The following is a 25,874-nucleotide window of genomic DNA, read 5'->3' as shown; positions in this document are numbered from 1 at the left end:
CACTGGCCATCTTAATGGAACCTTCTTTCCCCACTTAGGATCTGGTGACTTTGAAGTTGCCTGGAATTCCCCCTGATGTGAATTCCACCCGAAGCCTCGGGGTCTCCCAATGGCACCCTATGGAGCTTTTAATAAAACCACCTCTGCTTCCCACCATTAGCGAGACAGGCCAGAGGCTGCTTCTCCGTGAGCTGACTCACACTAACAACTGTCCCATCGGCTCTTTCAGCCTCTATCCGCATCTTCCAACCCTCAACCTTCTCTGCACATATTCAAATTTCATGGACCCCTGCCCTTTCCTGTAGTCGGCATGCCTGAAATCTCATCTTTTCATGAGCATTTTCCAGTCTCTCCACCTGGCAGCCAGGAGCAGGGATCACTCGGAAAACTACCAAAGGCAATTAATGGCATTTTTTCCTTTGCTTAGTGTATATTTTCGAGTGTGTGCTACATGCCAGGCACTTAGGTGCCAGGGCTATTAGGTGACTGGAAATGATTTCTCACCGCAAGGCCTCACCTGGGGAAGGAGGGAAAAAAAGTCCATAAGCCACGCCAGGGCAGCGTGATGCCCAGCTGGTGAACTCAGACCTCTCATTATTTTAGAGAAATTTCTAGGTTATCACCCCCCACCCCGCCCCCCATGTTCCGTTCCCTTCCCCCGAGGCTCTGTCCCTCCGCTTAGCACAGCTGAGCACAGGTACCCAGCAGCCTGGTGTAGGGAACGGCACCTCATTTGATTAAAGGGACCCTCCAGAGAGGCTGCAGTGCAGAGACCACTCCTTTCTGGCAGGACCCAGACTTCAGAGCTGAGGGATTTAGCAGCAAGTCCGAAGCGGTTTTTTAAAGAACAGCCGTCACACCCCACCCTCCTCCCACCCCCTGGTGCCTAGGACACACCATCCAGTTTTTCCACACGGAAAATACGCAGTCTGCCCTCTGATAGCAGTTGTTTGAAGCATCTCAGGTGGTGCGGTGCATGCAGCCACGTGGCCAGCTGTGGCCCGGCTCCAGATGTTCTCCCTCCGGCCATCACTGCCTCACTCAGTCCCGGGGAGCCACGCGCGTGCCAGCTGGTGCCCGGCTCTTGTCTGCTCTCCCTCCTGGAAACAGGAGCACGGGCCCCCCTGTGTGGAGCCAGTGAGGGCGGGGCGAGTGCCCGTCGCCCCGATTCTCTCCTCGGCCCGTCAGGGAGGGCGCTGTGTGCCACCAGCATCGTCAGAGAACAGGCTGGTTTTCTCGCGAAATTCGGCTTTCCTCTGTTAGAGGCTCATTCTTTGGGTCTGAGGAATATTCTGGGTTGTGAAAATAGTGCCCTCGCCAACGAGACAGGGAACTCCTGGAAGCCGTGGAGGGTTCCTTACGCCGCTGTTTCTCTTCTTAGTGGTCCCAGCGCTTGATACGGTGCGGGGCTCACGGGGACGCTCACCCCGGGTGGCGGGGCGTTTGGTGGGGGGAGAGTTCTGGAAGGCGCTAGAACCGGGCCGCCTGGCTGCTGTTAGCCGTGCAGCCCTGGGCAACGTGCTTGCTCACGGGACGTCCTCGTGGCAGCGTGAGGGTTTATTCAGTCCTTGACGAATATTTATTAAAGGCTCGGTGGAGCTGGCAGGCAAACGCAAGTGAAAGTAAATCAGATGATTTTAGACAAGGTGGATGAAGGCGGCGGCGGCCGTTTGGGCGTCATCAGTGTAGAGCTGGCATTTGAACCCCGAGGGGGAGGAGATTACTGGGTGAGAGAGAGAGAGAGTCCGCAGAGAAGAGAAGAGGCGCAGGCAGGCCCAGCCCGGGGTGCAGCCCCCTCTCCCGCCCCGACACCCCGGAAGTCAGGGAGGACGGAGGAGGGTACCGGGGTCCGGGAGGCGGCCCTGGGCTCTGAGCTTCCTTCTTCCACAGATGTGCGCACCCAGCCCTCAGGCTCATTTACCAGCGCGCGTACAACACTCACAAAGGAGAACATGAAGACCGTTAAATGGAAGCATTTCTCCGCAAGCCTACATTGTTAGTGGGAATTTCGTCAGCCAAGAAAAAGTTTTCAGTAAGACAAATTTCCCAATGGAAACTGCTTCCAGCTCAGGGCTGCCAGGGAGCCAGGTGTTCGCACCCATTCTGAGACAGCACTAGTTTCCTCCGAAGCCCCCCGGACCCCGTGCCCAAGGGTCTCATGTGCCCCATCTGTTGCTTTCATTCCTTGGCAGCTCGGGAAAGCACATTATCTCAGCTTAGCTAATAGTAAACTTTCTAAGTTAAAAATACAGCTACCACCTGCCCCCATAGAAATGATTACCGGGAGCCATGAAGACCTTGGTACTTGGCCTGGGGGGGATCCACAGTGTTAATTCTGCCTCCCAAGCCCTGATGTCTCCTCTGCTGGTGGGCAAGTCTCACTTTAATGAAGAGGCTCAATCCACCACCTGCTTGGCATCTGGAGATCAGCTTTCACAGCTGAAACCAGAGGTGCCAACCTAACCTGGGCTTCCCCGGCCTCCACTTGTCATTCTCACTTTCCACAGGCGTGTGTTAAGAAGAAAAGAGGTTTCTCAAAATGACAGCCTCAAAGTCTTAGGAAAATTCCACTGACTCTGATTTCTTTTTTTTTTTTTTTAACATCTTTATTGGAGTATAATTGCTTTACAATGGTGTGTTAGTTCCTGCTTTATAACAAAGTAAATCAGTTATACAAATACATATGTTCCCATATCTCTTCCCTCTTGAATCTCCCTCCCTCCTGCCCTCCCTATGACTCTGATTTCTTTTCTATTTTTGCCTGTTTCATATAGACCTCTCCATTATACAGCCTGTGTAGATCAGTGACTTGGGGAAATGAGGTTTGTTTTTTGTGCAGGGATTAACTTTTCCAGCTGTGTGGGGTTGGTAACACATGTTAACGTGTCACTCACACGGACACACCAATAGGAGTTGCTTTCCTTTGAATGTCAGCATCTTATAGGCCGTCAGGTTGTCACCAGGCTGGTGAGCTTTGAAATTTCTCTCTGGGTGTCCTCTGCTCAGACTGGCTGCTGCTTGTTGATGTCATTTGCAGACAACGGTGGATCTTACAGTTCCTCTGCCACCACTGTCTCCAGGCGTCCTCATGCCCTTTTCAAGAAATAAGCTTGCACTAGACATAAAATATGAGATGAGTGGTGTATGATCGGTGACCAGAAAGAAAGGAAGCACTGCCTTGCATAACTTTATGATGTTTTGTTTACAGAGTCACACCTCACAGAGGCCTCTCTGTATGTTTTCAAAGCACATATAGACAGATAAGATGTGAAAATTGGGTAAAAGCTAAGCTTGGATAAAAGCCCAAGTGAAAAAGGGTAGCATTTTCCTCCCCGACCTGCGGCAGGCAGTCTGCTGTGAGTGGATGTGTTAGAACGACACTCTGGATAGGCCTTCTGAATAGATCAGCTGAAGAGTAGAGAAGCACTTTGCTATTGCTTGCAAGGGGAAGAACAAATCACAAATGTCCTGCAGACTTTGTGTGAAATCCCCAAGGTGAGACGACACAGGTTTGGGATAACAGTATAAAAATGCCCAAAGCCACTGCTCAGTCATTTACCAAGTGCTCAAGGCAGCCTGTGCGTTGGGAAGACAGGATCAGCCCCGAGAAACACCTGGCCTCAATTCTAGTTCCACTGCCTCTGAGCTGTACGGCCCCTGCAGGCAGTCTCCCTTCTAAGCCTCAGTTTGCTCATCTGTAAAATAGGGCAGCAGCATCATTTTCCTCATAGGAATGTTTCAAGGCCAAATGTATTGATGTACGTGACATCTCTTGACAAACCTTAAAGCACCGCATACTGTTTTTTTAAAAATACTTTCCCAGACGGTATTTAGCCCCACAAGACTCTATACAATATCCTTGTCTTACAGGTAAGGAAGCTGAGAATTGTGGACTAAAAGATCAGGTGTATTACATTATTTGAATATCATAGATCATTTTTAAAATGGTATCAATTCTCCTACGACTATTGAAATAGCAGAGACATTTTTTAGAAAACAGCTATAACTGGGATGGGAGAACAAGGGATTGTCCCTCTGTCCTGTCCCAGGCCCCTAGTGGCCTCTGTCTTGGACACTTACCAGGAAAGATGGTCAGTCAGTACCACACACCCATGAAAGGCTGAGCCCCAGCCCAGCCCAGCCCAGCAATTACCATCAAGAGTGTTGGTACCATCTTAAGGGAAGATTGTTCTGTGAACCAAAGAGCTTTCTTGTACAAAAGAGGGAAATCTTTACTTTTCTATTGTAATGAGAATAGAATGCACACGTTTTGTTTTCTTCAAAACAGCTAAGCTCTGTTGAAAGAATAATTATGTTCTTGAAATGTCTTAACGGTAAGCATTTCTCTGAGTGGTGAATTTGGAAGTACGTATATACAATGATACCATTCTGTTATATTATTAGAGTATTGGGGGGGAGCTCCCTCAAGTGAAAATACATTTTATTAATTGATTTCCTTTTTTTTTTTTCTGCCTCTCATTTCAGAACGATTTGATCACCACTGTCCCTGGGTAGGCAACTGTGTGGGGAAAAGAAACTACAGATTTTTTTATATGTTTATTTTATCTCTGTCTTTTCTGACAGTCTTTATATTTGCATTCGTTATCACCCACGTCATTCTTCGTAAGTATGCTGGCGAAATCAGATTACGTATGTAACCATTTGCCTGACTTTAGTTTTCTGATTTAATTTTGATTTAATATTTTGGTCATTCCGGGCTCTCTCTTTCTTCTCTTTCCCCTTCTCCCTAGCCCCCTCCTCGCTTCCAGCCTGCCCCCTTTTTGTTTCTCACCTCCCTCCCAGCCTTGTCACCCCACCTCTCTCCCTCCCACCCCCAATCCCCATCTTTCCCACAGCAGCTGCCAGGGGCACCCTGGATCAGACTCTTTCACTTACAAGACCTTCTCCTTGATACATGGTCCCTATTCCACCCTCGTGACTTCACTTTCTCTTCTGCTAACGGATCCCCAGGAAAAATTACTCCCACGTTTTCACAAAGGATAATGTGCTGTAATGATACCCATTGAACAAGAGCTTTTTTTTTTTTAATGTGATATCTACTTAAGCAGGAAAGGTCACCCTCCCTAAAAAAAAAAAAAAAAATGGGGATAAAGACTGAGCTTTCTTACAGACATATCTATAAATGTTAAAGATATATATTTGATAAGATGTTTAATTACCTGCCAGAACATTGGCAAGCTACCCCTGGCATATGAAGGAAGCAACTTTATTAAAAATGAAGTGTGGCTATAAATGACTTTAATATATATTTGCCTAAGCAAATGGCATATTTCATTACCCTTCCTGAGGTCATAACTTTGAATTTCTTCCATTTCCTGGCCCCTCACTTTCCTGTAATAGGGAGTGATGAGAAGGAAGCCACTTGGCTTTGACCTATAAATGTGAGCCTTAAACTTCCATTACAGTTCCATTAGCAACATTAAAGACCAGCATGGCCTCTGTCCACATTCCTGAAGTACACCCGCCCATTAGCAAGTACAGAGCCTCTCTCTGGAATGTTTCCAGAAGTACCTGGACACACGCCTCACTTGCTTCCCTGCAGCAGTGCTGAAACCACAGTGTGCTAAGGCTGAACTTAGACACACACATTCTCCCCGCTGCTCTCTTGGTGGGGTTTGTACAGGGGCTGGGGGAAGCGGCTGGTATGGAAAGTTTAACATCAGTTCTTTTTAAATATTGGTCAATTTTGGACATGAATGGCCTATCCCAAATTTTCTTAGGCGTTTTAAATCCTAGTTCCCATTCTTTCTGACTGAAATCCTTTTATCTGAACGTGACACAAATTTGTAATACATGCTTGAGAACCATAACTTGGTGGGATGGGAAGAAGAGGATTAACGTTGACTAGAGACCCCTTCCACACCTCCTGGGAAGGATGCTGCAGCGCTCTGCCAAGGCACCTGTTCTATTTTCAGAGTCTCAAAATGGCAAAAGTGTAACTAGGGTCCTATGTATGTGTTAATAGACAGTAGAAGCAATTGCTTACACAACTAGAGAAGACAGAAGTACTGATATTCCAGCATATTTATGACACTGAAAAATAGTCTTTAACATCTTATATCTTAAATATATATGTATACTTAACATTACATCTTATATCGTCTTTAGCAACTTCAAAATGCCTATCTATCTATCTATCTATCTATCTACAGTCACGTTCATTTATGGCCTTGCCCCTACATTCTGGATATCAAGCAGTTTTCACTTGCTCAGCCTCGCACATAAACTCTGGGAACACAAACACACGCAGAGGCACACACAGCGACGCCTGCCACCACAGTGGCATTTTTCATCTCCTCTAAAGTTTTACTCCCCCTAGTTTCGGCAAAATGGAGCTTGCTGTAGTTTATGCTGATGTACTGGTAATCCAGTCTTCCACAAAAAAGCATTCTGAACTTATCTGCCTGCAAGTTACCCGACAGTTTTCCTCTCCCCTGCTTCAGCATCCTCACTACAGCCCCCACTGAACAAGCCCGCCTGACCCCCCATTTGCTCTCAGGAAGGGCAAGCGGTTCTACGAGGCTCTGTGATCCCCCTAAGATTCTGGAAGCCTTGGCAAAGGCAGAGAGCTGTTTGAGAGCAGCTGGGGGACTGTTCCCTGAGTCCTCCCTGCCAGGAAGTGGGCTCTGAGAGGGGACACAGGACAGCGAGGGGTGGCCGGGGAGGAAGCCCGCGGTCACAGACATTGCTGGGAAGGTAACATCTGGAAGCAGAGTCGGGGAAAGCGATGCAATTGGGGTTCAGTAGGGAAAGAGAAATCGTTTCTTTTCGTCCCTCCTTTTGCCTCAAGATTGTGTTTGCTCTAAGATCTGTCCACGTGCTGGCTTCACCCTCCTGGCCTAGCAGGGATGGAAGAGAACACCTTTCCTCCTTAGCTCTCCCACCGGTTGGCATCCTAGCAAACGGCACATCCTCGTGCTTCCGCGGTGGCCCGTGGGCACAGAGGGGATGGGAGCTCGAGGAAGAACTGGAGCCGTCCCAACCGTAGCCTCCCAGTAGCCAGCCTGGCCTCCAGTTACACAGAGGAGTCTGGGGCCCTGCCTCTCTCTCCCACATTGCAGCCTCGCCAGCAGACAAGGCCACGGAGATGCGCTAAAACCGGTCCCATGGCATCCGTCCTCCCCGCTTATCTCACAGCCGCCCCAGGGCCAGATTATGTCCCCAAAATACATGGACCCAGCCTCGCCACCCCAAGGTGGGACCACCAAGAGCTCCTCCGTGAGGGCTTTCCTTTTTAAAAAGCATTTAACGCCAATACATAAAATAAAAATCGCTTCTTGTCAGATGCATCTTTACTCAGGCCCCTGAAGACATGTTTTCTTGTGCAGACAGTTCATATTAATATGTCTCAAACCCAGAAGGAATCAGTAATAAACTTCAGCTTTGTGAGTTTGTTTACTCTGGGATGCAGAGAAAGACATCTTTTATACGTAGCCTAGTTTACAGGATGCCCAGGGTCAAAAGTTAACAAACTTTGGGAAAACAGTCTTTCATAAAAGAAGAGAAAAAAATAGCATACAGTATTCTGTTTTCCCATTAAAATGAGGAAAACAAAGGAGTAATCAGAACTATAATTTATGGGAAAGTATGCAGACGTCCATCTGCTTTTATTGAAAAAATATCCTGCAGATGTTGGGTCTGCTTATGAATCTGCCATTTTCTTGTTGAATAGCTTCAGTGGAATCTCAGTCTCTGATCAGTGCACTGGGTTCTACAGAACTACAAAATGTAATTATTTAATTGCTCTTTAGACACCTATTATTTTTATGTAGATGAGAGAGCTTTCAGCCTGAAGGCTGTTTTCTGGAGGTGATGTTTGAATACTAAATTCTGCTTTCATTCCCACAGGTTCACAGCAAGCAGGATTCCTAAATGCTCTTAAGGACAGTCCTGCAAGATATCCTTTCTGGCTGTTGTTTTTTACAATGCTAACGTGTTAAGTATTGGACTGGCCTTCTACTCAATAACCTCTTCATCTTGTGCCTTGGCTTTCCTTCTCATAAATCGTGTTGCCTTTCCTTCTGTAAAGTATCCAAAGAACTCCCTAATACTCACTTGTGTGAGTAACAGCCACTGAATGCTTGAACCTCGAAGTGACTCATTTAGCCTTGTTTAAATTGAAGTGCTCTTTCACTAGAAAACTAAGTGTGAATTCTTACCCACCCCCAGAAACCCACACTGATTTGCGTTACATCAGGTTGGTCTGGGGAGAAGTCAGGCTGAGATCCAACTGACTTCATTTTGATCAGCAGGTGGTCCCTACAGAATATTTACAGACGCCCCTGTGTGGGTCCTGTCTTGGTGCAGTCACCACATGGGGATCCTCAGACCCTCTGTGTGGGTTCCCACTGGGGGCACAGTTCGGCGTTCCCCTGGGCAGTATGGTTAACCCCGTATTTATTTGTAGGAACAGAACACCTTTGCATAGCTCTGAATGGATTAAAGATGGTCAGTCTCAAGTCATTGGGATTCATCCCATCCTCCCAAACAGTATATATGGGCATGTAGCATAGTATTTTGAAGTTCTTGAAAGAAAAATTTCACCCATTAAGTGCTTGAATGGGCTCCCACTCCCTCTCCTGTCCCCCTAGGTTTGACACTAATTGGTGTAGAGTCGGCCAGCTGGACCCATTGACCTGGCTCCACCTGGGACCCACCTCTCTTTCTTCACATAACCAGTTAGACTGGACTTGAACTCCTTGTCACTCCCAGGAGTAATCCTCATCTTGTGGTAGAGAATTCTTAAAGAATGAAGAACTCTGCTAAGATATACATATCATGTCCATCATTTAGCTGTTAAAATAAACCAGCCCGTGTCCCTGGAAGCTGGTGTGTGTGTGATGAGTACATGTGGTCCCATATATGTATACACACACACACACACACACACGCGCGTGCGCAGTATAAAGTGTCTCCTTTTTGGTGCCTCTGTGTTCATGGGCAGCACAGAATTTTGGCGGCTACTACAGATTCTGTAGTCAGCTGCTAATCTCTTAAAGGGACAAGGACAGATGAAGATGTACAAAGGCTCTTGGAGAGTACATTTCACAGGTATGTCCTGTCTTCTGTTAATGATCTGAGAAGCTAGAGTTAGCTAGAAGTTGGCCAGAAGGAAAGGTTGTGCTGGGAATGAAATTCTCAGCATCGGTGGCTGCTAAAAGCAGGTCCCATGGGAAATGCCATCCTTCGTTTCCCTCCCCAACCCTGCCAGGGGTAACCATCCTCCACCATCATCCCTTCTCTGTGTCCTTCGGTTTTCAAGGCATGTTGCTTTGGCATAGCTTACAGCCAAGCCTTGTCTTTTCTTCCCTGAAGAAGAGGCTCGTCTAAGTCTTGCAGGAAATCAGTTCCATCATGAAAACATGCTGGTCTTGTTAAGTTTTATGAATGCAGCTCAGAACTGGCACTGAGGTCTGGGCTGCCAGCTGGAATGCTTTCTGAAGCCTCAAGAGTGTGGCAGGCTTAGCCACCTCCCCTCCCCTGTCCCAGGCACCTGTGCCTTTCCTGAGACCTTGGGCCCGTGCTGGACGACGTGTGGCAATATACGCGATGGGCAGATCTGCCAGAACGTCCTTCTAGAGCACACGTCTGCTTGTTCTCCTGGTTTGGCTGTGCTCATAGTCTGTGTAATCAAGAGCATTGCGTTCTCCAGTAAGGGGAGCAGACAAACGTTGCTGAGAGAAGGAGTGACAGTGTGTCTGAGTGGTGTGCAAACTGTGCTGTTCGTGTGGAAAGGGGACGAAGGAGAGAAATGCTCTTACTTGTTTCAGAGCAAACTTTAACTTATTTTCCCTTGAAATATCATTCTCAAGTAGAGGTAAAGAGTTTCTCCTATGGCGCGGTTCTTGAAAGCTCATACGAATCTCAGCCACTGCCTTTCCAAACAGTGCTGCCATACCCAGGGCTGAGCCTCTCAACCAACAGCCAGGCATTTTTCCCTTTTACAGGTGTTATCCAGGCATGTCCTCCACATTCAGAAGCTTGGCAGCTGCAGCTGTGGCAACACAACCTGCTCTGAGTGCGTGTCAGGCCCCTTACAGCCTCCAGACACAGCTGCAGGGCACCCTGGCACATCCGGGCCAGGGCCTTTCCCAACGCTGCTCTGGCACGTGCCGGCTGTATTAGCTTCCTGTTGCTGTTGTAACAAATAGCCACAAAAAAAGAGGCTTAAAGCAACATAAATTTCTTATCACCCGGTTCCGTAGGTCAGAAGTCCAGTAGGCTGGGCTGATTTCTTCTCTGGGCCCCAGGCTGAAACCAAGGTGTCGCCGGCCTGGATTCTTATCTGAAGTCTCAGGGGAGAATCCTCTTCCGGCTCATTCAGGTAGTTGACTGAACTCATGGGGTGTAGGACTGAGGGCCCCTTTCCTTGCTCCGTTCCCTGACTCCTCCCTTCCTCTTCAAGGCCAGCAACAGGGGATCAAATCCCTCTCACGCTCTGAGTCTCTCCTGCCTCTTCCGCTTGTCTCTCTGACCTCAGCCAGAAAGGCTCTCTGCTTTTAAAGAGTGGCCGCATCCAGATCATTCAGGAAAATCTCCCCATCTCAAGGCCAATGACCTTCAATCTACAGACTCCCCTTTGCCATGTGGATAATGTATTCACAGCTGCTAGGGATTAGGGCATCTTTGGGGAGGCCATTGTCCTGTCAACCCCACAGGCCTTCAGGTAGGATGTACCCAGGAATCAGGCACTCAAGTGCAGGTGGGTTTGAGAGGATCTCTCTCTGAGCCCATCCAGGAAGCTCACTAGAAGTCACCAGGTCACTTCTTGAGTTGACTGTGAATTCCCTCCCTTCCCTTTCTGCCCTTTCTGTTAATCTAGGAGAGAGGGGATGAGAGACAAAAATGGATGGGCTTTCAAATATATATATATAATATATATATACACACACACAAATATACATACACATACATATGTATATGTGTGTATGTGTATATATACATACATATATGCACATATGTGTGTATATATATGTGTATACATACACATATAGAAGAATACATACACACACATATATCTCCTGCCCTGAGTTCAGGTTGAAAATGCTAACAGAATGCCCCATGAGGTCCTTGTTGAATTAGCCAACCCTTCACAATTTAATAGATAAAGTTATTATGTAACTTTGCTCCTGCTGACTTGGTCCCCACTTGGTTTTGTGGCACCTCCTGATCCACTGGCAGGCTGGGCTCCTGCCTGGAAAAAGGTGACCTAAAGCTGAAGCCAAAATATCCCAGGGAGCTGCCCAGCCAGCACAGAGACCCTCTGATAAAACCACTCCATTCCTCTCTCGGAATAAAGCAGAACCAAGAGCAAGGCTCGGGAGGAATGTGAAGAAAAGCTGCCAGTAGGGAGGGAGGAGCAGGGAGGCAACGTGAGCGGTCTGGGCAACGCTCCCAACCCGGATCTTCTTTATTTTCTTTGGAAGTAGTGGAGAATTTCAGGAATGGCAGACACACCCATACGAAAGCAAAGTGCTGCGTTTTTTAATTACAAAGCACAGAAACATTTTGTGTGTGCCTGTAACACCTCTCCCCAGTCACTGGTGTGAAGACCTAAGGCAGTCTGTTCTGGCCACGTGTTTTCTGTTTAAATACATGCTTTGGGGAAGATGCCCTCTTATTGAGTGAGTCTATTAAGAAGTGCTGAGTTCTGATGCTTTATCATAAATTCATATTCCAGAAGAAAATGTATGCTTTAGATTCTACTGGGTTGTGATGTATTTTTGAAAAAATGAGTTCTGGTTATAAGGGATAACATATGTGTGATAAGTAAGGTTGGGTCCCATCAGGATGCCTGTTCAGTATTTCTGGCTCCTGCTTTTCCTCTGGACACCTGTGTGGCTTTGGAGGCGCCATGGAGATGGCTGGGTGGAAGCTTCTAAGGGGCAGCTTTTAGCTCCCGAGAAAGGTGCGCTAACCCCGGGGGCTGCTCAGGAATGGCATGGCCTGGGGAGGACAGGTCACAGGGACAGTGGCACTCCAAAAGAGGACGCATCCTGCTGGTCAGGGTGGTAGGAGATTCTAGCATCAGATAAATATTAAACTCAGTAGCTCTAAGCTCCCTTCCGCTGCTGAGGCCCTAAGAGTTTGGGAGTCTCTCTTGAGGTGGTCGATTTATGATGGATGAGACTGATCTGTGATGTTTCACACTCACAGAAGCCGTCCTCTGATGATGGCAGCGCCGCCCACGGCTCGTCCGCTCCGGACCTGCAGTCTGTGCAAGAATCTGCAAAGTACCAAGTTCTTAAAACAAGAGGAGGTTTTCTGGCTGAATTGCCCGAGCCCAGGAAAGTCCAGAGCAGCCTTTGCAAGTGACTCCTGCAGAGTATTCTAGGGCAAGAAAATATATTTAAAATGCTTCAGTAGCCTCCAATCTGATCTCCTGACAATAATACAAAAATATTTTGATGACAAATGGGGGCACAGGCAAAGGTTTCTCACCGTGGATTTAATCTACAAAATATCCAACTCAAAAAGGTGTCGTTGATGAAATGAGAGAGATTAGAAACAAAAATGGCTAATTAGCCAGGACTCCTTATCAGAAATACTGCCATGAATGATGGGAACATTGATAAACTAAAAGCTCTTCATCAGGCCCACATGCAACCAGCAGGACTTTATAGCAGAAAGGCATCAACCAGCTCATTCAGGAAGTGAGCCAGGTGTCCAGGGGACGGTGTCTAGTTCCAGCGTGGAAGAGTTTGAGAAGGATGGGTGTTAGCTCTTCTCTAAATGTTTGATACAATTCGCCTGTGACCAGCCATCTGCTCCTGGACTTCTGTTTGTTGGAAGATTTTTAATCGCAGTTTTAGTATTTTTTTTTAATAAAGTCTCTTTATTCTTTTTTTTTTAATTAATTAATTAATTTATTTATGGTTGTGTTGGGTCTTCGTTTCTGTGCGAGGGCTTCCTCTAGTTGTGGCAAGTGGGGTCCACTCTTCATCGCGGTGCGCAGGCCTCTCACTATCGCGGCCTCTCTTGTTGGGGAGCACAGGCTCCAGACGCGCAGGCTCAGCAATTGTGGCTCACGGGCCTAGTCACTCCATGGCATGTGGGATCTTCCCAGACCAGGGCTCGAACCCGTGTCCCCTGCATTGGCAGGCAGATTCTCAACCACTGCGCCACCAGAGAAGCCCTTAATCGCAGTTTTAATGTCATTACTTGTGATTGGTCTGTTCATATTTTCTATGTCTTCCTGGTTCAGTCTTAGAAGGTTGTACCTTTCTAAGAATTTGTCCATTTCTTCCAGGTTGTCCATTTTATTGGCATAGAGTTGCTTGCAGTAGTCTCTTAGGATGCTTTGTATCTCTGCGGTGTCAGTTGTTACTTCTTTTTCATTTCTAATTTTATTGATCTGAGCCTTCTCCCTTTTTTTCTTGATGAGTCTGGCTAAAGGGTTATCAATTTTGTTTATCTTCTCAAAGAACCAGCTTTTAGCTTCATTGATCTTTGCCATTGTTTTCTTCGTTTCTATTTCATTTATTTCTGCTCTGATCTTTATGATGTCTTCCCTTCTACTAACTTTCTGGGAGGAGGTGGGAAGGAGACACAGGTGAGAAGGAGTGGGAGGGGGCAGGGAGGAAACGTCATAAGTGGCTGTAGGTAGAATGCCTGGCTCTGGCTTGCTTGCGCGCACTGAGCAGGCCCTTCCTAGGCTGTGGTGGGGAAGGGGAAGGACGTTCGGCCACCAGGGTCACCCTTGGCAAGAGCACGTCCAGCCTCAGAGCCCCTGGACCATCCTCCGTCCTCTTCTTCCTGCTCCCTCTCCACCTCCCGTTTCCTGTACTGGCTCCCCGTGACTGTGGCCATTTCTTCCCTTTCATCTCTGCATCAGAGAAGCACGGGCAGCGGGGTGTGGGCTTCTGGGGTTCAGTGAGAAGTGGGGTGGCTGCCCGGGCTTTCAAGGGCCCCCCTGGCCTTCCCCAGGGAAAGAGACAAAAGGAGAATCTTCTCCAAAAAGGATGGCACTGGGTCTTCAGTCCACCCATCCAGGCAGGTCCAACGAAGGAGGTCCACTCAGCATCTGCTTCCTTCAAAATCATTATACTGAATGCCCACCACCTGGGCCCAAAACGTGCCAGGGTTACAAAGTCTAGAACGATCCGTCAGCCTTGAGCTTCAAAGCACATCAACCAGAGGCCAGAGGAGCGATGAAGCACAGGGTGACTCATTCTTCTCAACGAGCATCTGTGGATGCCAAGATCTGAGCTCTGACTCTGGTTTCTTACAAGCAGAATAAGTCTTAAGTGACATAAAAATGTCATAGCGTGCACTGGAGGTAGGAGTGGGGTCCAAAAGGAGGCTGCATCTCCTGCAGGGAAGTCAGGAGGCTTCCACAGGCAGCAGGTGGCATTTGCACAGGGCCTGGAAAGGTGGAGTTCTAACAGGGACACGGAGGGGAGAGGCCTGGGGTGTGTAGGGTGTGTAGGGGAGAGCAGGCCGCCTGGAGGGCTGGAGCCAAGCTTGTGTTCACTCTTCCACTTGGCAAGGTTCGCAGGGTGGGCGCCGGGAGCCCTGATGGTGTCAGCCCCCGGATACTCTTACAGACACACACACACACACAGACACACACACACACACACACACACACACACACGGTGGGGATGGGGGAGGGTGCTGTGATGGCTGAGCACTGACTGGGGGTGGGGGTCACGACCGATCGCTCCCGGGAAGCAGGTCCCAACAGCACTGAATACCAGTGAAGGAGCGAGCAGGCTTCTTCCCCTGGACACCGGGGGACCGGCCATGATTTTTGGCAGGCGAACGACATAATCAAGCTGCTTTTTGTTCTTGTTCTGTTTTAAGCATACTCACCTTGAAGCAAGGGACACAACGGAGTGAGGTAGTGAGGAGATGTTTGCAAAGGAAGGACCCTGAAATTGAAATCGGTGACAAAGGGACAGATCTGCTGGGAGCTCTGCAGTCAGATAGGACCTGGGAGGAGAGGGGGAGGAAGGAGGTCCGAGCCCTAGGTGACCCGGGGAAAGGGGCACAGCAGAAAAGGGAGACAGCTAGCATTGGTCTGGGGAGAAATGAGCTTGGTCTGAGCTACATTTACAAACAGAATCTAGGAGGTCGCACACGGAACCTCCACGTCAGCCTGGACTGTCTTTAGGGTCGTCTGTGGTTATTGCGTGAGATACGGAAGCAGGAAAAAACCGGGAGCCTGAAGTGAAATGTTCCAGCCTCTTAGGAAACGTCACTGGTCACACAGAGTCAGGGAAGCCACATGGCCGGGCCCGCCTCGCAGACTTCTGGGGTTCAGGGAGCTGAAGCCCCTCAGGAACAGGGCCGGCAGGGGGAAGGGACGCCTGCCCACTAACCTCACTTCAGTGTAGCAGCATTAATGTCCATTTCAAAGGGTTACACTCATTTCTAATTATGACATTGTTCAGCTCTCCCAAAACGAGAAGGACGATTGGTACATCAAACGGTAACTGATTCTACACGGTGGAGGCTTTGGACAGAAAGCCTTTTTTGCCCCCAGTTTGCGCTTATTTCAAGGCACCGTCTGACAGGCACCCACAGCCTAATGGACATCGTTCTGTTTTAGTGGAATTTAGTAGAAGGCTTGGAGTCGGCCTGGGTGCTGTCAGAAAGGGGGCACTGGGGGCCGATGGAATATTCATGGAGGCAGGACAGGCCTTCACTAGCCCTGCTCTCAGGGCCTGTCCGTCCTGGTGTCTGGTGATCCTCAGGGGGACCCCCGGGAAACAGGTAGGGGAAGTGCCTGAGGTCTCACAGCAGGACCTCACTGAGAGGTTAAGTGACCCCGATTTATGCTCAGTGACTCAGTGAACTAGAGCCCAGCCCCTCCGCCCAGGGAATCGAGAGTCTTCCCCGCTGCCCCTGGCCAGGTGGATTGCGGGAGTTCTGTGAAGAATAAGCATAGATTAGATCTCAGAAGATCACAAAGTGGGAGAGGAGGTTTTTCGTTTTTAAAATCACCCAAGTGATACAAGAGCATATTCTCACGGTAACAAACCTCAAGTAGTCAGAAATGTCAGGGTAGAAAGGAAGCGTTGCTCTTGACTCGTCATCATTCTGTAGGAGTTCTTGTCGGGTTTTGTGGGTCTTTGCAGATGATCCTCTCAGAGTTTAAATACATATATGTGTGCATTCATGCACACACACAAACGTACAGTTGGGGGGACTGCTTTACCATAAGGGATCATAAATACTCTTTGGATTGCTCTACACTTTGATTTTTAGATATTTCCTGAAGACGTTTCCATGTCAACACATAGAGGTACGTCATCCTCTTTTCAACTGTTTTATAGAATTCCAGAGTATAGATGAACCGTAGTGTATTCTTCTATTGATGGATATTTAGACTTCTTTTATTACTGCTCGGAAAATGAGGTAATGGACTTTCTTGTATGTATCTCTTTGTGTACAAGTGTAAGTATTTCTCTAGGATTGACAACTAGATGTGGAGTCACTGAGATAAAAGCTAAGTGTAGTTTAAATATAGATTAATGTACCAAATTGTCCCCTAAAGATATTATACCAATTCATGCTCCATTTCTCCCCACCTTCACCCACACTGGAGTTGTCAGTGCTGTGATTTTTGCCGATTTGATGGGGAGAAAAAAATCGGTTTTAATTTCATTTTCTGGATAATCTTCAGCTTGCACGTATTTTCATGATTGTTCGCCTTTTTTTCTCACCTCAATGTGCCAGTTCAAACTCTTTGTCCATTTTTCAATTGGGTTGTTTCTTCTTTTCCTATTAACATGTTCTTTATATAGTCTTAATAATAATCTTATAACTACCTTTTTCCAATATTTTTCTCCCAACCTATCACTTACCTTTTAACTTTACCTTTTTATACAAAAAAGTGTAATTTATTAACAAATTCAATCTGTAAATCTCATCCTACATGACTCCTAGGTTTTGTGCCATACATCCTCATCCCAAAATGATGCAAATATTTCCTTTATTTTCTTCTAATACCTTTCTATGTTGTTTCTTAAGTTTGGCACAGTAATTGATCTGTAGTAGAATTTTGTGTGTGGGTTGTGAGCTAAAGTTCTAACTTCATTTTTCCCGAATGTTTAGTGAAGTGTCCCAATACCACTTACTACTCTATTCTATCAGTTCTCAAACTTTTTGGTCTCAGAACTCTTTTACAGTCTTAAAAATTATTGAGGACCCCAGAGAGCCTCTGTTCATGTAGATTATATCTATTTCTATATACCGTGTTTAAAATTAAAACTGAGAAATGTTTAAAACACAAGAATGCATAAGAGTGAATGAGGACATCATCTTGCATCACACAGCCTCCAGAAGAAGCCACCACGTGGTAGGATGAGAGTGAAGCTGGGAAATAATGTTTTGGTGATGATAGGAAAATAGTTTTGACCTGGAGGATACCCTGAAAGGATCTTGGGGACCCTAAGTTTCCACAGGCCACACTTTGAGAACCACCGGTCTATTCCTTCACCACTAATTTGAAATGCCCTCTTTACCCCACATGCCCACAGCCTGTTTAGACTGTTCTCACCTTGTTTTGTTTACTAGAAAAGTCTTCTCCTGCTCCCGCCTCCCTGATGTTGTTTTTCAAAATTCCTTACCTATTCTTATACATTTCCTCTTCCTGATGAATTTTAGTGTCCTTTTGTCAAATTCCATTTTAAAAATTCCAGTTGGAATTTTGATTGGCGTTCTAGTGACTTCATAGATTAATTTGGGACAACTACATACCTCTATCGCCCGGTACATAAGCATTTAGGAGAAAGGATTTGAGAGACTGAAGGATGATGGTCCCATGATCCAGTCTGAAAGGTCCCAGTAACTTGATTTTCAAAGTGTCTGTCGTGTAAATCATCGGGAAGTCAGCAGCCTCCACCCCAGACACAGTGCTGGGCCCTCAAGTGACAGGGGCACAAGCTGTAGTTTCTTATCTCCGTCTAAGGATTATAGGGTCATCTAATTGATGAGGAAAATATGCTGACAAGTTCCTGAACCTAAATATCTAAAAGCATTAAATGCTGATTTAGACCCTCAATCTAGAGGACAAAGGGTCTGTCACTGAGATCTGCCCTTCCATCAAAGCTCTTCCTGTAAGCGAGCATTGCCTATCTTACTGTAATTTTTAGGGGGGAAAAAAAAAGAAAGAAAGAGATGATTACCAACAACATCTGTTTCTTATATTTTCAACATCAGAACCCCAGACAGAGGCCTAAAGCAGAATAAGATGCAGGAGGACCCAGGGGTGCGTGGCTGGTGCCCACAGAGAAAGGCCCCTCAGCACCATGTGGCACCCTGGCCACATACGCCCAAGGGCTCAGAGCAGAAAGCACCCAAGGCAGAGCCTTGGACTTTGGCATTCCCTGGCCATTTTGGAATCTGGGGATTTTGGTCAATGAGGAAACCCACATGAAATACAGACTTTTTAAAATAAACTGTTATCTGTATTTGGCACTTGGCAAAAAAGCCTGTCGCCAGCCTGATTGCTGGAATGTGGGGAGATGGGTGATGACATACTAACAGAGACAAGTTCTTCACCCAGGGGTGGCTCTAAGGCCGTGGGACTGATGAACAAGGTTGGATGTCATGGGCAGTCTCAGCCTTGCTGTTGTGAGCTTTGAGGCTCCAAAGTTGGGGCCTGTCCTGTGACACTCCGTAGCTTGGGGCCTTGGGAAGGGTTCTTTCTCTCCTAGAAGTCTGCAGACCAAGTTCCAGTTCTATTCTGCCACAAAGTGCCGTGTGAGTTTTTATAAGTGGCTTGACTACTCTGGGCCTTAGCCCTTCATTTTACATAAAATTTTGCCTATTTGTAAAATGAAGGGATTAGAATAAATCAGGACATTTTAACTTGGGGTCCATGTGTATCCATGAAGAGGCATCAGGGGCGTTTGTAAGCCTCCTGAAATTATAAGGAAAAAAATGTGTTTACGTGCACTTTTTCTGAGAAAAGCGTAGGAACCCAATAAGGTTAAAAACCTTTGGTTCCATACCTCTCACCTTTTACGATTCTCCAAATACTGAGGGTCCCTCACCATTCTGCCCAATACTATTTCCATGTCTCTGCAAGGTCGTCTCCCCTTGCTTACCTTCCCACAGGCAAGCAGACCCCTGTTCCCTGAGGGTGGGGAGCTTACCTTACCCCACCGTCTGCTGTCCGGAGTGCCGGGCCGGGTGCCTAGAAAGGCCTAGAGCAGGCACTTGTGGGATTGCGTGGAAACCCAAGGGAGGGGCGCCTGCCCGCCGGCATTTTTCAGTCTTTTTCAATTCCATAGTCATCTAGCAAGTACCTCAGTGTGCAGCATTTTGAGCTAGCGGCTGCAGGGAATCTAAAGCCATACTCTTTGGCCACAGAGGGGGCTCCCTTTCTTTTTGGGGGGCTGGGGAGGAGACAGATGGAGGCTGGCAGTGGTAATGTCTGTAATTTGGCACCCATCTCTGATGCAATAAACATCCAGCTGCTTATTAAATTGGCTCCTACTGGAGTTGGCCTGTTTCCACTCATGTCTCTTTAAAAAAAAAAAAAAAATCAGAAGTGGGCTTTGGTACATTAAAAAGAAATTTATGTTTCTTAATCTTACTATGGCATAGATATTTTCAACATCGAGCTATCGGGTCAGTGAGAAGATGTGTTGTTCAGATATTCGTACCTCTGTCTGAGAGTGAATTTGAGGAGGATGGACTCCTTAAGGTGCCATAGGTTCAAGAAACCCTGACAAGGAGGGTCCCGATCTCCCCCAGCAGAGGTTGGGGGTCAGCCTAGAGCCACGTGTCCCGTAGCAAGAATTCAGAAAGGAATTGGCCCATGGCTTTTCTGTCCTACTGGCAGAGTCAGACTTCCAATCTTCAAATCCCTGCTCTGCTATTTCCTAAACAAATTACTTAACTGCATCCTGCCTCGGTTTCCCTGTCGGTTAAGTGGGAATCACACTTCTCACTGGGTTGCTCTGAGGATTAAGTGAGTTAATCCACATGAAGCCCTTGTTTTGTTTTGTTTGAATTTTTGAACTTTATTTTTTTATACAGCAGGTTCTTACTAGTTATCCATTTTATACATGTTAGTGTATATATGTCAGTCCCAATCTCCCAATTCATCACACGTGAAGCCTTTGGAACAGGACCTGACACACAGCCAGTGATGCCAGCCATTGTTACGAATGATGATGATTATTCCTTCAGACGTCCTGTGGGCGAAGTGGCAGCTGTAAGGGGAGAGGCGGAGGGGGCTGCATCTTACATCCTACCTTGAATTCGTCATTTGGACACAGCTGTGAGCTAACAGTGAAACTGCATTCTGCTATTTATAAAATGCTTCCAAGCACATGAGATATTAATATAGAACACTGCGTATTTGGGGGGTTGCTATAAACATTTAAAACTCCACATCCACTGGTAACAACGCCTCCTTTTGGAGGTAATCATGTAAGTGGCATCACAAAAGGAACAGCAGCCGCCAAAGGAACAGGAGCCGCAAAGGGAGATGTAGCCACGTTAGATGCTATGACCTCCTCCACGTTCACATGCTAGCTTTTACATGGTTCACACGTGTGGATGTTACATATTTTTTTTTGTTTGTTTGTTTTTTAATTTATTTATTTATTTATTTATTTTTGGCTGTGTTGGGTCTTCGTTTCTGTGCGAGGGCTTTCTCTAGTTGTGGCGAGCGGGGACCACTCTTCATCGCGGTGCGCGGGCCTCTCACTGTCACGGCCTCTCTTGTTGCGGAGCACAGGCTCCGGACACGCAGGCTCAGTAGTTGTGATGCATGGGCTTAGTTGCTCCGCGGCATGTGGGATCTTCCCAGACCAGGGCTCGAGCCCATGTCCCGTGCATTGGCAGGCAGATTCTCAACCACTGCGCCACCAGAGAAGCCCGTTACATATGTTTTGACATGACCATCATTCTGCCTGGATTGTAAACTGTTGTTTACATCTGAGTATTTCCGAGACCGAAGTTGGGCTCTTCGTGTATTATTCAGTAAATAAATCTTTTGGTTCGTTCTTCATTCTCTCTTTTCTACCCTTGTTTCCGTTCCATTTGTCACCTCCTCTTTGGCCTTTCTGCCTTTTGTCTTTTCCTTCCAGCCTGTGCAAAGTCACTGCCAGTGTCATCCCCCTTTATACAACGCAGTTCTCCCGACCCAGGCTTCCCCCTGCTTCCTCATCATTTTCCCTGGGCTCCACTTCACCTCTGCTTTCAAGCCAGTGCGGGCAGGGCTCCCACGTGGCTGCCTCCCCCGTCTGTGTCCTCTTGGGTGGGGAGATGAGGCTGGGAGGAGGGGCGTCTGTGAGCCCCGACCTGTCAGGAGGCGGTTGGGAATGAGATCATCTTTGCTACCTGGGCCACCATCCCTGTGTCCCCATGTGCAGCGAGGCCTCTACCATAACCATTTGTCCCCCGGGGTAACCCTGGCAGAAAAGAAGGGCTGATGGCAGCCCTGGGCAGGGGTCTGCTTCTCTGCATCTCCCCCCCACCCCTCCGTACTTATCCCCTTTTCCAGAATCCGCCTTAGTTTTCCTTTTCTTGGCAGGTGCAGCCCCTCCTCCAGCCCGTTCACCTCTTTCCTCCGTGAGAGCTGGGCAGCACTCCCACCCCCAGGAGCCCCCTGTGTTGGATCCGCAAGACCCTGCTGCTCTGTGCTGCCTTCACCTTGGCCAGCTGGGCATCCTACTCTTGAGATGTCCTTTCAGTTTCTGGGCGGGGCTTTTCTGAGGCCTTGCAGTTTCTAGAAATTTAAACCTTAGAAAGAAAAATAAAGCATTTTTCCACTTTTCCAAGAGCAGACCCAGTGGTGAATCCTGACGTTGAAAGTCAGTTAACAAGCAGGAAGCCCATTCATTCCCCCTGTTTTGTATGCAGCCCCACACGCCGGACAGTGGCATTTGTTAATCATGACGTGGCGGATGATGGCACTGCCCTGGATGATAGATTCATTTCTCTGCTCTGAAGATAAATGATATCCAATCCTGAAAAAAAAAATCAATGGTGATGTATTACAGAATGATCTATGGCTTCCATCCTTGGAAGCATTAGGAAAGCATGAGTATTTACTTTCTCTGGCCTGTAATTTATCAATGGAGGATACGTGATGTATATTTAAACTCCCAGACCTATGATGAATTTTTTTTTCCTGAGAAACATCTTTATCTTGTAAATAGAATTTTATAAATATTTGTGGGACAGGAATATTCTCTAGTCTTTTCCAGTTGCCACACTCTTGGCTGATTTATCTCGTCTGTTGAAGAATGCCAGGCTTTCTCTCCTTTGGTTTTAGTGCATCTTGTGGAACTCAAGACTCCCCATCACTCACAGTCTGGTGTGGAGCCAGGTTTTCTAGTTGCCGGTCAAATAGCTGAGGACAGCCATATGTGTCGGGGTTGGCTGAGGGGCTGGGAAAAGGTCCCCTAAGAAAAAATACCGCTCACCCTGATGCCACACTGAGAAATGGCCCGGCCGGGTCAGAAGCCCATCCACAGCAGGGGCAGGCAGCCAGTGGGTGGAAGGGCCATCCAGGGAGAGAGAAAGCCAGGAAGATAAACCCTGCCTGGTCTCAGCCGCCCAAGGTCAGTCCTGCAAGTGACTGTCACAGCCTCAAATCAGGTCAGGAGAGAAACCTGTCAGTGCTACAGTCCCAGCTTTCAGAAGCCAAAGGCAGAGCCTGTGATTGAAGTGATGTTCAGTATTGGGTCCATTCATCAAAGGCCTGGGCCGCTGCCAGCGCCAGCCAGCGTGCTTCCTGGTTTTGCTGCCGCCGCCTTTGGCTACACAGTGAGTCACGAGGAAAGGGCCAAGGTCGGGCGGGGAGGACAGTCAGAGGAACTGTCAGCCATGAGAAAGGAACGAGACATGTTCAGGGAGCCCACCAATCACTTAACTGAGCACAAAGGCTGTGCCGTGAAGGAGAATGTGGCCTTGTGCCTGCCCCTGAGGGTCTCCTGTGGCTGCAAGACCGCTGATGCCAGGCTAGGTGGACGCAAGGGCCTGAGTGAGGGCCTGGGGGCGGTTTCTGTCCAAATCTCAGTCATCCAGCTCCCTGGGGCCCTAAGAACGTCACAGTCCTACTGGTTCACCTCCTTGACTCCGGGTACCGTGCTGGAGGCCGTGGTCTGCTTCTTCTCCGTCTGGTCCATCGTGGGGCTCTCGGGTTTCCACACGTACCTGATCAGCTCCAACCAGACCACAAATGAAGACGTAAGTTCCTGATGGGGTGGGATGCGGGCATATTCTTTTGTGGGAAATAGAGAAAGAAGAGGTGAGGGGCCCAGGCTCCCTTTCCAGATGGGAGCCCCTGGGAGCAAAGAGCCTGCAGGGGAAGCATTTTCCGACATCAGTCTCCAATTTCTCTATTGCGAATCTCCAAACTGTCCTGCTCTCTGACCACGTCACTTAGATAATAAGATCGGCTGAGTGACCCCCAATTCCAAGGCCCGAGGAGGGATTCTGTTCTATTCCTTTGCACTAATTCTATCAGCAACTTGTCACCCTGCCCCGATGAAGAGAGACCTCGCAGGCTGGCCTCTCTCAGATAACGGCTCCATTTCATTTTGGGAGGCAATCGAACTGACCCAAAGTTTAACTTTTTATCCGGGATTATCTGCCTGTACTTAATGCAGATGGAGAGGAAATATAAAACCAGAAAACGTAATGCTGGAAAATGTTTCTTCATGAGCCTGGTCCTTTTTGCTCTGAATATTTGGATTCTGACAGAAGCCTCTGTCAGTACATGGATTAAATGTCTCAGAATTAGGTTGCCTCAAAGGCTTGAGAAAAATCAGTGCTGATGAGATAGATGAGTTCCGAGAATATTAAGACAGTTATTTGTATATCGTAACTGAGAACACTAGAAATATCCTGCAGAATTATTTTGCAATATGATGAGGCTGAATTCAGGCTATAAACGGGCAATTAAGGACTTCCCTGGTGGTCCAATAGTTAAGACTTCACCTTCCAATGCGAGGGGTGCACGTTCAATCCCTGGTCGGGGAGCTAAGATCCCACATGCCTCGTGGCCAAAAAAACCCAAAATATAAACAGAAGCAATACTGTAACAAATTCAATAAAGACTAAAAAAAAAATGGTCCACATCAAAAAATCTTTTTTAAAAAATTGGGCCATTAGGGGAGGTGTGTTACCCCTCTCTGCTACCATTCATTTCATTACTATTTAACACACTAAATGTAGTATCAAAAAATCTCCACTGGCTTATGTGAGCTGCCTTTTAAGTACCATGTAGTAGAAATAAGAGATTATTTTCCCCAAAGAATGTTATTTCTCCCCAATCTGACCTGCTGTTTGGGGATTTTTCCAAGTTTGGGGTTAATGCCAGTTTTCCTTGAGAAAAGTACCTCAGTTTCTTCTGCTGAAGAAATGAGTAAAGATCATTGCATTCTTTACAGGCTTCTTCTGATCGGCCCGAACGGTGGCATTGGTGTGACGGATACTGTGTCATTGACTATCCTTTTCTTTCAGATTAAAGGATCTTGGTCAAATAAAAGAGGTAAAGAAAATTACAACCCCTACAGCTACGGAAATATCTTTACAAATTGCTGTGTTGCCCTGTGTGGACCCATTTCTCCAAGGTAAGATTCAAATGGCACGATGCCCTATAACAGACCTGGGGAAGCACACACCCTAGTGTGTTAGCTCAGGCCTCGGGCAGCAGTGACCCGGCCACGGCAATGACCGCCAGTCAGGTCAGCACTCCGCTCTGTGTTGTGGAGACGTGGCCTTAACGAAATAGAGATCTGGCTTGTGTTATGCTTGTTATGTTATGCTTGGCATAACTTTCTACTGAATTTGTGTCAAGTTTGGGGAAAATCCCCTCAGGATCAAAATAGGGACACTGAGCCATGTGACCCCATGAATTATTAGATGATGTTGATCATCTGTGATGAGCAGGGAGCTGTCATGAGGGAACAGGACACAATGTAGGAAGCAATTAGAAAGCCTGTAGAAATAAGTGCTAAGAGCTGAGTTGTGCAGAATAGAAATGCTAAAATAGTTCAGAGGGACAGATCCGTGCGGGCTGAAGCAGTGGAGATTGTGGTGATGATAAGACAGCAGTCATATTAATAAAGGCCGTGGCTGACATTTACTGAATAGTGTTAGGCTCTGTTTTAAGTGCTTTACGTGGATTAACTTTTAAAACCTCACTCTGTACCTATGAGGTCGGTACTATTATATCCCATTATACGAAAGAGGAAACCAAGGCACAGAGAGGTTAAATAACGTGCTCAAGATCACACAGCTGGTAAATGCTGCCTGGTCAGGACTCAAACCCAGGCATCTGACATCAGAACCTGTGTGTGTCAATGGTGGAAGCTGCCTCCAAGTCTTGATTATTTATGAGTTACGCCCATGTAGAATATTTCCAACAGATTAGCCAAATCAAACATTATTTACTAAGCAAGTTTTCCAGGTTTCTAGAATGAGTTTCCGAGCCTTCCTCGCTTTTGGCCTCTAATTGTGTAAATGGAGAGAAACCACAAAAGCTACTGGCTTGTGTCCACAGCAGCCCCGCTGTGAACTTAGAGCTGCACGGTCAGTCATCACTGACTTGTGCTCATGGAACACAGACTGGGTTTGATCATCAGCCTCAGTGAAGCTTCATTAGGGAAGGAAGAGTGATTCCCTCCCCCCCACCCCGCCCCCAAAAATATCAAACACATATTCCAAGGCCATTTATTAATTGGTACTGGATTATAGTTCCTGGTGCCATTGGGTAAGTAGAAACTGATCCTTTTCAAGTTTGGGTCTAGAAAGTTGGGAGCCCAGTGTGCCACTCGTCCTGAATTTGGGGCCCTCGGGGAGCCCCTGACCTGCCCCTCCCAGGCCTCCTCTGAGGAGGGACAGCAGGAGGGGACAGCCAAGGGCTCTGGATGAAA

The 25,874-nt window shown here is 47.3% G+C and overlaps 1 protein-coding gene across 4 annotated transcripts in view; it reads left to right on the top strand.

The window, feature by feature from the left end:
• The window catches only part of ZDHHC14 (zDHHC palmitoyltransferase 14), a 271,873-nt gene that overhangs the window by 227,031 nt on the left and 18,968 nt on the right, over positions 1 to 25,874 (top strand). For all 4 annotated transcript variants that reach the window (XM_082475610.1, XM_082475608.1, XM_082475611.1 and 1 more), the window contains exons 4-7: positions 4,486 to 4,623; positions 7,870 to 7,918; positions 23,079 to 23,181; positions 24,460 to 24,569. In XM_082475610.1, the coding sequence (XP_082331736.1) occupies positions 4,486 to 4,623; positions 7,870 to 7,918; positions 23,079 to 23,181; positions 24,460 to 24,569 (400 nt within the window). The remainder of the gene's footprint in view (positions 1 to 4,485; positions 4,624 to 7,869; positions 7,919 to 23,078; positions 23,182 to 24,459; positions 24,570 to 25,874) is intronic.

The sequence above is a fragment of the Balaenoptera physalus genome (assembly GCF_965194825.1).
Source record: "Balaenoptera physalus genome assembly, chromosome: 9".
NCBI lineage: Eukaryota > Metazoa > Chordata > Mammalia > Artiodactyla > Balaenopteridae > Balaenoptera > Balaenoptera physalus.
The sequence above is the reverse complement of the archived record's forward strand: the minus strand, read 5'-3'. Positions and strand labels throughout refer to the sequence as shown.